At 43.0% G+C, this 10,827-nt stretch overlaps 1 protein-coding gene across 1 annotated transcript; it reads right to left on the minus strand.

Moving 5' to 3' along the window:
- Positions 1-418: 418 nt before the first annotated feature.
- Positions 419-10,082, minus strand: LOC143825505 (vomeronasal type-2 receptor 26-like). The gene is made up of 6 exons (XM_077313531.1): positions 9,928-10,082; positions 8,242-8,455; positions 6,663-7,568; positions 3,362-3,589; positions 2,901-3,027; positions 419-1,329 (listed from the first exon to the last, which is right to left on the minus strand). The coding sequence occupies exons 1-6, from the start codon at positions 10,080-10,082 to the stop codon at positions 419-421; spliced, it is 2,541 nt and encodes an 846-aa protein (XP_077169646.1).
- Positions 10,083-10,827: the final 745 nt, after the last annotated feature.

Below are 10,827 nucleotides of genomic sequence, written 5' to 3' on the forward strand. Positions count from 1 at the left end.
GGCAGTGTGGTATAGTGTTTAGGGTGCCAAAGTTCTGGGAGACTCAGTTTCAAATCCCCACTGTGCCATGGAAACTTGATTGGAGAATCACAGCCTAACCATCTCATAGGGTTATTGTAAAGATGAAATGGAGGAAAGAACCATCTTTCCATCCCACTACCCTATCTTTTACTCTTCCCCCAATGTCTGTCATTCACTATTTGTGTTCCTCATTATTCTGTCCTTCTGTACCTACCCATCACCTCCTTTCTCCTTCTTTCCCTAACCCTATCACTCACTCATTCTTCCCCATCACTGTCTCTTTCTGCCTCTATCCCAAGTCATGTTTAACAATTGTCCCCACTTTTCATTTTCTGCTTTTCACATTTTCTGCTTCTCCCCTCTAAAGTTATATGTTAAATTAAAGTTATATGTTAAATTAAAGAATATAATGCCTTTTCCTTATCAGCTGCTCTCTTCTGTTCAGTTCAGGCCTCAGGAGAATGATGTAGCATTTGGGGAAAAAGATACAGCCTAGTAGGCCAGCACTGGAAGCTAAGATAGAGAAGATCTCCACGGATACCATGTCTTTTCCTTTAGTGCTCAGGTAGGTTGGGACAAAGGACAGCCACACACTACAAAAGACCAACATGCTGAAGGTGATGAATTTGGCTTCATTGAAGCTGTCAGGCAAATTCCTGGCTAAGAAAGCCACAATGAAGCAGACAGTGGCAAGAAATCCAATGTAACCCAAGGCACAGTAAAACATGGTGACTGACCCTTCATTACACTGTACTATGAATTCTCTACGGAGTGAATGGGTGTCTATATCTTGGAAAGGAGGAGAATAACCAAGCCAAAAAGTACAAATGCTGATCTGAAAAAAGCAGCAAGAAATAACAATATAATATGCCAATTGTTTCCCAACCCATTTTCGAAAAAGGTTTCCCGGCTTGGAGGCCATAAATGCCACAACAACAGTCACTGTTTTTGCCAGCACAGAAGAAACAGCAACACAGAATACAGTGGTAAAAGTCATTTGTCGGAAAAGGCAGGTCACCTCGTTAGGCTGTCCAATGAAGAGCAAAGAGCAAAGGAAACAAAGGAAAAGAGAGATGAGCAGAATGTAGGTGAGGTTCCGATTGTTGGCTTTAACGATGGGAGTGTCCTGATGCTTTATGAAGGACATAAACACCAGGGCTGTTATCAGCGAGAAGGAAAGAGCTGTAAAGGCCAGAATAATGCCCATAGGTTCAGGAAAGGAAAGGAAGTTTGCAGTCTTGGGAAGGCACTGGTCTTGTCCCTGGTTTGGATAATGACCTTCAGAGCAAGTGATGCAATAGTCCATGTCTGAAAGGAGAAGATAACCTACTTAGCCAATTTCATCATTTAAAAAGGAGACATTTTTGTGCAATAGTATTTAGCACTGTACCATCAACTTATGATGAAAACAGTTTGATATTCCTGTTCATTCACTGAAAGAAGCCATGCCCTCATTTGCAACTTCCGGCATAAACTGAGAGGAGAGCATGAAGCCTACTGTAATTAAAGAACTTTTGTCATTCCTGTTGATAAGTTTTACTCTCCTTTCCTAAAACAGAATTAAGCTGGTTTCAGGGCATTCTGTTTCATTTCTAACTGAACATTTGTAACTTCACAAAATTTTTGGAAGTAAATAAAGACATGGACAGCAATGTTCAACACAAGTAAGAGGAAGGTTACAAAAAAATCCCAGCCTTAACTATAGGCTAACATAATCTGACCCTGCAGAAACTGAGGGTGGAAAGGAAGCTGAATACTTAGTGGATAACTCCATGAAAATTTCAACCCAGTATCCTGCAGCAGTGAGAAATGCTAACGCTATCCTGGGGAGCATTAGAAAAGGGACTGAAAATAAAGCAGGAAATATTTTAATGCCTCTATGTAGATCTGTGGTGTGACCTCATTTGAAGTACTCTGTGTAGTTCTTTTCACCATATCCAAAAGTAGACATCACAGAGCTGTGGAAAGTACAGAAGGGGGCAAAAAGGTAATTGTTGAATGACTTCTCTAATAAGGAAAGGCTGAAGAGTCTATGCCTTTTCAGTTTAGAAGAAATATGACTTCAGGGACAGACATTATAGAGTTTTGACTGCCTAATGAGAACACTGACAACCATAATTTGGGTAAAATATCGCTTCCGGTGAAGCGATCGCCATTTTTTTTTCTCGGAGAGAGCGGAGATCAAAGCACCGGCGAGCCTTCATTTACCCAGCAAGGCTTCCCTGGCTGCAGTCCCTCCCCAGAGCTGTTTTAAGTCACCAAGCAACACAAAGCCCCATTTTCTGGTTTATTTTCCCTTTAATTTTCACTCTATTTTCGGCCGAAGATCGCGCCCGTGCGGGGGGGGGGGGGTATTTTTTTTTCACTCAGGGGGCAACGATGAAACAGCAGCTCAAACACCACCTGCTAGCTAGATGGGTCTCTCCGTTGCAATGAATGAACGCAGATTTGTTGCAACATCTGTGTGTGTGTGTGTGTGTGTGTGTGTGTGTGTGTGTGTGTGTGTGTGTGTTTTAATTCCTTAAAGGGAAAGGGGCTTTTTGGGAGCATGATAACGGCTGCCCATTGGCTGCTTGACGCCCAGGGGCGGGACAAAGCTCGGCAATATCGCTTCCTGGCTACCGATTTTTGCCGAGACCGGAAACCTGTGGGAAGCGATAGAAACGCAACAGGATTCCACTACAAAGGCAGGTATGCATAACGACGAATTCCACTATTTATAATGGCGTTTTTTCGTTCCGCAACCAATTTGCTACATAGATCCTGGTGCGGAATGGCCCCCCTGTTCTCCAGATTACAGTTTGCTACTCTTTACCCTCTACAACAGGTTAAGATTGGGCATCTTTAACAGGGGTGTTTATTATCAGAGCAATACCTACCCTCTTTGTCTGAGATTTTTCCTTCTGGACACCGATCACAACTGTAGCAGCAGAATTTCTCCCCTTCCTTCTTTTTCCTGCTGTAGCCAGGCATGCAGTTATCATTACACTGAGAGGAAGGAGGCACCTGTCCTTGAAGAAAGTAAAACTTTAGAACTGAGAGACAAATGCGAGCATTTTGCTTCAGAATTAATAGAAGTGTGATATCTGGAATCTAAAGGAATGCTTCTTGTGCATGAGAGGAAGGCATGTTCTCAAAAGCCGGGTAGGGACATCAATGGTTGAAATGTACCATACTTGTTGAATGCAGTGATGGTATAACTGGGAGTGGGATTAGCAAATCTCATGATTAAAACATTCATGGAACATTCATTTGCTCCCCTTCAATGTCTACCTACCCATTTTATTCAAACACAAAGAATGGTGCATTTGTTTTTGGAGACAAGGAGATGTTTTCCCACCTGCGGAAGGTGTCTGTTCCATTGAATCCTGTCCTCATGGATGATTATTCTTTTACGAAGAGAAACCTGAGGCTCCAGCCTCCCGATCTTGACTCTTACGTAGGAGTTATTTGGAAAAGTGACCAAGTTGGTAATATCAAATCCACCTTCCAATTCTCCATGTTCATTGAAGGCCACTTCTTCTCCGACAGTGTTGTTGAAAGCAATTCTCTGAAGAAGGGAGTGGAGCTTGGGAGAAAGAGAAAGAGCATTCAGTAGGCTGGAATCCATGGTACGGACTAGAGTTTGCGGGTCAGTGCCTTCCACTTTCTTAAAATCATTTAAATAGTCAATCTCCAGCCTTTCTCAACTTTCTTTACCATTAAGAAACCTCTAAAATATTCTCCAGAAGTAGTGTGATCATGAAGAATATATATGGGAAGCAGAGCTGTGGACTTGCCCACCTGGGACCCCTTTCATTCCCACCCACTCAAGGCCTTTTTTGGGGGGGGTCAACATGACCATATATGGTCCTATTTCCTAATAAATATTTAACAAATTTTAAAACTGTAATAAAAATTGATTAACTGCCACTCAGGAAACCCTTCCAGGGCCATCAAGAACCCCCAGGGTTTCACAGAACTCTGTTTCAGAAAGACTTCTCTAACTCAACTCATATATTCTGCTCAGGCAATTTCCCCCTTTTTGAGACCACACAGGCATGCTTTGTGATAGAGCTCTTTGCCGCCCAAAATACACTTCTAACATGTTGCTACAACAGGAGCCTGGTCTTCCAAAGGGAGAGGCCAGGTCTCATTGCCAATCAACACAACAACTGGTTCCTGGTGCAGAAGGATTAGGCTGGCATGAGAGGGCAGTGGGGCTAATTCCTGCATATGCATAACATAACCATCATCCCAGCCCCCACCTGGCTCAGGCCCAAATCAGGCCCTCGGATGGCCCTGTCTTGCCATGGTGGCCAGCTGAGGCCCAGCTGGGGCAGTTCTCTACCATACTTACGGTGTCCCTGCAGGGACACTAAATGCCCCATTCAGCTTCACATTGCTTCCGAGCCGAACAGAGCATTTCTCCCCCCACACACAATGGTCATATAACAGCATGTCACTATCCCATCACCCTGCGGTGGGATCCACGTGCCATTCCCTGCTGCTGCCGCCAATATGAGGCTTTGCAGGCCATTCCGAACCCGGAGTTGTGGGTGCACATGTACAACTCCAGGATGGACCATGCATGCCAGGGGATTTCTTCCCCCATGCTTACACAGGACATGGTGGGGCATGCTGCCCCACCGCTAGGACTTAGTGGCAACCTGGTGTGGCTGCTGTCGTGCATAATCAATTTGATTGAAAGTTCAACTCCAATCAGTAGGACTTCTACCTTCTTTAACAGGGATAACTAACAATGTCCTTGCTATTGGTTTGCAGACTCCATTCTGGAAATGGAAAAAATAAGATCCATGAGGTGTCCAGAGGAGGGCAACAAAGATGGTGAGGGGTTTGGAGACCAGGATGCATGAAGAAACGTTGGAGGAAGCTTGGTCTGCTTAACCTGGAGAGGAGATGACTGAGAGGGGATCTGATAACCATCTTCAAGTATTTAAAAGGCTGCCATATAGAGGATGGAGCAGATTTGTTCTCTCTTGCCCCGAAGGGATGGACCAGAACCAATGGGATGAAATTAATGCAAAAGGCATTCCGTCTTAAACATCCAGAAGAAATTCCTGAAAGTTAGAGCGGTTTCTCAGTGGAACAGGCTTCCTCGGGAGGTGGTGGGTTCCCCAACTTTGGAAATTGTTTAACAGAGGCTAGATAGCCATCTGACGGAAAGGCTGATTCTTTGATGGCAAAGGGGTGGCAGGTTACAGTGGATGAGTGGTTACAGGAGTGCAGGCGGTTGGAATAGATGACCCAACTCTATGATGCTATGATTCTATGACTTGTCAGTACTGTGTTGCAGAATGAGATGGTTCTTCAGTCGAGGCCCTAAAGGTAAAGGTAAAGGTATCCCCTGTGCAAGCACCGAGTCATGTCTGACCCTTGGGGTGACGCCCTCTAGCGTTTTAATGGCAGACTCAATACGGGGTGGTTTGCCAGTGCCTTCCCCAGTCATTACCGTTTACCCCCCAGCAAGCTGGGTACTCATTTTACCGACCTCGGAAGGATGGAAGGCTGAGTCAACCTTGAGCCGGCTGCTGGGATTGAACTCCCAGCCTCATGGGCAAAGCTTTCAGACGGCTGCCTTACCACTCTGCGCCACAAGAGGCTCTTATAGGTCACTAAAGAAATCAAACTGGCCTCAACCTCTTCAGACTTGTCCCCAGAGAGGTGGAACTCTCTGCCTGGTGAAACCACAACCTTGCGAGACGATAAGCAGTTCCACAGACATAGTTGCCTCCTCTTCCTCCCTGAACATGTTAAAATTCAGAAGGCAATTTTATCATTTAATATATTTGAAAGGATTTGAAGATTAGATTTTATCTTTTAAATTATGTGAAACGTTAAACTGTGTGTTTTTACCTGCTGTAACCACCCTGAGTCTTAAAATGAAAAACAGAAAAATAAATATCTAACATATATTACAATTTCTAAATTCTGATGCCATTGAAACCACTGCCCATATTTTGTTTTATTGTAATTTCCACCAGGATGTGAGACATTGCTTGATGTTAACCTCTTTTGTCCAGGTTCCCTGGAACCTCTGATGATTTCCAGTCAACTGTTTGCTTGCCAATAAGGACAATTCAATTGTTTACACTGTGGCAAAATGTTCTTATAGGGCCATCAAGAAATAGATATCCCTGATTAGTGCTTTGAGGAGCTCAGACTGCATATAAGTTTCCTATGATGATATGATTATATCTGCTCACTTTCATTCTGGGTCAATAACTACAAGTGAATGAATGAATGAATGAATGAATGAATGAATGAATGAATGAATGAATGAATGAATGAATGAATGAATGAATGAATGAAGTATGATTCGGGGGGGGGGGATTGCAGCAAACTTACTTTCCTGTAGGACCCAAGAGCTAAGTCTAGAATGGCAATGTGGTAGTGGAGTCTCCACTGAAGTTCAGGGGCAAAGAATACTGTTTATAGCTATGAGTTGATGATGGCAACAAAATCCAGAGAATGGGGAAAGTCAGGAATTCAGGCAGGAGACCCATGACAGCTAAGTAAATTTCAAAATTTCAGATGGACAAGAAAAACCATTTACAAATCTCATTCCCCCACTCTTACAAACAGATTGACATATCAGCATGGCAGGGAACTCCCCCTCTACCCAAATGAAGAGTAATTACCTTCCAAGATTGTACATTCAGTGAAGCCAGGCTGCCTTGATTATCCATTGCTCTGTTCTTGGTTCTGGAAGAGGCAAAGAGGTGTAGGGCATGTGCAATGGCATAGACAGCATTATATATGCTGTAGCTATGGTCAGTCATGCTCATTTCAAAAAAGGGGGCTGGGACAGTCTCCAGTCTTTCCTCTTCAGTGCATGTTTTACAAGACCCTTCTGGGTTAACGAAACCTGGTAGTGCACAGTCAAACAGTTGCTCCCAAAAGTCTTTGATAAAACCATTCCCTTTGGCTGAGGAAGGTTTTAACAACTGAAGAAATGCACGGAAGCCTTGGGGGTCCTTTGAAAGGATTGAGAAGGAAAGAGCACCATGGAATATTTGTATATCAAAGGCCTTTTGTAAAAGAGTGAATGCAAAATCAACCTGGGCTGTTGCAATCCACACCTTTCCTGCAGAGGTTCTCTCCACATAAGCAGAGGTTCTCTCCACATAAGCGGTTCCGTATAGATTGTTTAGAATTGTGGGCATAAAGAAAATGGTTGCCAGCCACATCATTGTCGCTGTTTCTCCATATAAAATAATTGCATTGGCCTTGCTGTCCAAGAAATTTCCAATACTATTGTCCAGATAATTGGTCAGAAAATCAATGTCATCCCACCGAACCTGCCTGGCTGCCTTTTCTGTGAAGGCTGCACAGATTCCATTCCTGGAAAGCATTGGCTCCAACGTCTGCAAGAAGCGATCTCCCCTTTCATCATCCATAGTGATGAGCCCAATCCATTTCCACATGAAATGCTGAAGTAACTGGACGATTCCTTCATACTGAAGGGCTTCCTTAGGGAACGTACGGTAAAAGGAAGGATGACCAGTTGGGTCATCCACATTTGATTCAAAGGAGCCATAGGACAACTAAGAAGGAAATAATCATGTTTCATGAAATAATCATGAGAAATAATTCATCTTTCCAGATTGTCACACATGTTCATCATTTGTATATTTCTCCCTTCTGCTAGTACAATTGTCTGGAACTATTTTATGTATTTAAAACATTTCTTAGGAAACTTTTTACCTTGCAGTACTCAAGTCAGCTAGTAATGTGAATAAAAAAAGTGTTATAAAAATAGGTTAAAGAACTTGACCCCTCTCACTTTGATGTTCCAAAAGGATTCAGAGTAAAAAAATATATATATTCTAGGAATACTGTTCTCAATTTGAGAAGCCAAAAACCAAAGATAAAGGTCACCTGATTTGTGTAAAGCCATTATATTTCCCTTTCTATATAATCCTTCTTTTCTTCCATTTTATTAATTACCGGAAGAGAAGCAGTGTATAAAGTATATATTCAACTTGAATATTTAACAGACATCAACACACACCTCACCTCTCCCAATAAGTTTGGTAATAGTTTTTATTCTTTGCAAACCTTGATAACAGATCAGCAAAGGTGATTAAACTACATGTGAGATTCGTGAAATTCCAAGTAATTCTTTTTCTGTTATCATACCTGTGGGATCTTGTACAGACTTAAGAGAGTTGCAATGTCTGTTGTGGTTTCAGAACTTTATCCCCCAATGACACCCACCATGTTTTTCTGGGTGCCACATTTGTAGTTTGGTACAAGTTCATGTGTTGTTAAGAGTAGGTCCAGCGTGATTCTGTAAATCCATTTTTGAACTGTGGTGGAATCAAAGATATGGAACCCAAGCGTGACATTGGACAATATCCTGGGGTTCTCATTGATCTCATAGATGGCAAACACCAAGGCAAGGATGTGCTGGTAGAACTTTGTTAACAGGCTGCAGAGAAAATGAGATTGTTTTAGAATATTTTAGATATTGCACAGCATCTGGATTAGTCACAATATTGTGTCTGAAAACATTAGAAGACTTCAGTTGAATCAGAGAAGTGGCCCTTCAGTATAGCCAGTCTTCTGTGAAGAATTACTGTCATATATCTGTTCTACCTATCCTTATGCATTGTTGTTCCACTATATATTTTTGAAACCTAGGGGGTGGGATGTGTCCGGCTGTTCAAGTTGGAATAGGGCAGCCAGCTTTGCCCTGATTGGCCCTACCCCTACATCTCCAGCCCTCTGTCCTTGGACTCTAGCCTCTTTGCTCTCAGAAGCCTCAGTGCCTGGAGCCAGCAGCAGGTAAGGGAGAGGGCCCTGGGCAAAGGATCGTGGTGAAGGGCTTGCTAACGAGGGCGTCTTGGCCTGCTAGACTGGGCATGCTGACAAGGGCCTCCCAGTCTTCTGACTGCCTGCTAAGGAGCTCTGTCCTGGCCCTGCTAACAAGCTGCCCAGCCCCCGCCAGCCCCCGCCAGCTCCTCTTGATCTGGCTGTGAGCTGCAGCCTAAAGCCACCTTAAGCTGCTTGGCAAGGGGCCAGGGGAGGGGACCCTTTCAAAGCCCATTCTTAGGAACGGGCTTTGAAGCTAGTATTAGAAATAAAGGTTCATCCAGTGATTCTGAGTTTTACTCTTGTGAATAGTGGGCTAGACACTCTTGTTCTGCTTTCTTCAAGCTATGTATAAAATGTGTTTTCATATTCATCACACCCACATCTTCTCAGAAGTTTCTATATTTTTTCAAATATTAAGTCCATCCTCATTACCACTTTGGTGTAGTGGTTAAGAATGGCAGGCCGGATTCCCAGGTCTTCCACATGCAGCCAGTTGGGTGGCCTTGGACTACTCATACTTCAAATAGACGTTTCTCACAAAGCAGTAGTGCAAGGGCACTCTCAGCTTCACCTATCTTACGGGCTGTTCATTGGGGGGAGAGGAAAGGGAGACAATTGTAAGCTGCTTTGAGAGGCATAAAACCCAACTCCAGACCATTCAAAAGAAAGAAAAGACAATTTTGGTCCCTTTTAACTGCCCAATCATTGCATGGCTGATTCAGGCACAAATCACAGTTCAGCTATTCAGCCAAGGCTGATTCAAGCAGTTTTACTATGGGCAAAGGTTTATTCAGACTGGATTAGTCCAAAAAGTATCCGAATCAACATTGATTTGGGTACTTTTTGGACTATCCAAACTGAATAGCGCATGCATAGTTCTGTCATTGTTACAAGCATAATTTTGTGAATAGTGGGCTAGACTGTGTGTTTGGTCTTAGAGTGTGTGTACTTCATTTGGTTGCCAAATACTCAGCTTTCATCCATTATTATTAAGAATGCCTAGACTCTTTTGCATATACAAGATTTACTTAGATAAAATCAGACAGCATCATCATTTTTATTCTAGAGGAATAAAAATTCCCTTACATGGTTTCACATTTATAATCCTGGTCAGATTGCTGCTGAAATGGAATGATTTGAAAATCACAACCAACATGAGTGACAATTCCACCGATCAGTATTTCACCTGGCTGATACCACTGATGTGGAAACCGAGAAGGATTGTTTCTAGGACACTTCATACTATTTAATTTGTACCTGAGGAAGCAGCTTCAGTATCAGCAGGAACATCAATGCTATGTTCAATCAATAATGCCTCTCTCCACATACACTCTCCTTGGTCTCCTCTATACCATCTTCCCTTGTTTTAGCAGTGAAATGTTCAGTGGCAGCTTTCATAACCAGAACTTTTATGCTTCATTTCTGATTTGTTTTTCAATTTCCTTCTAAAAGTTATTGCAACTTAGCCTGGAGGAAGAAGTGACTTTGTTTCCCATAATTATGATAGAGATAATTTCTGGTAGACTGTTGATAGAGTTCTGGGATAATTAGCTGCAGAAATCGTGAAGCAAAAAAAATTGGCTGATCTCAACCCAGCTACTCTCTAGGGGGACTGGATGCTTGAATAATAAGTTCAGATCACCAGATGCCCAGCCTGTCCATGATATAGTCCAAACAAAAACCTGGGAATTCCCAGAAGGGAAGCCACAGCGAACATCTTCTCCTTGAATGCATTTTTTTTTTAATTTAGAAACAATTTATAACATTTTCCAGACAACCTATTCACAGTAAGGTAAAGGTAAAGGTATCCCCTGTGGAAGCACCGGGTCATGTCTGACCCTTGGGGTGACGCCCTCTAGCGTTTTCATGGGAGACTCAATACGGGGTGGTTTGCCAGTGCCTTCCCCAGTCATTACCGTTTACCCCCCAGCAAGCTGGGTACTCATTTTACCGACCTCGGAAGGATGGAAGGCTGAGTCAAACTTG

The sequence above is a fragment of the Paroedura picta genome, chromosome 16, assembly GCF_049243985.1.
Source record: "Paroedura picta isolate Pp20150507F chromosome 16, Ppicta_v3.0, whole genome shotgun sequence".
NCBI lineage: Eukaryota > Metazoa > Chordata > Lepidosauria > Squamata > Gekkonidae > Paroedura > Paroedura picta.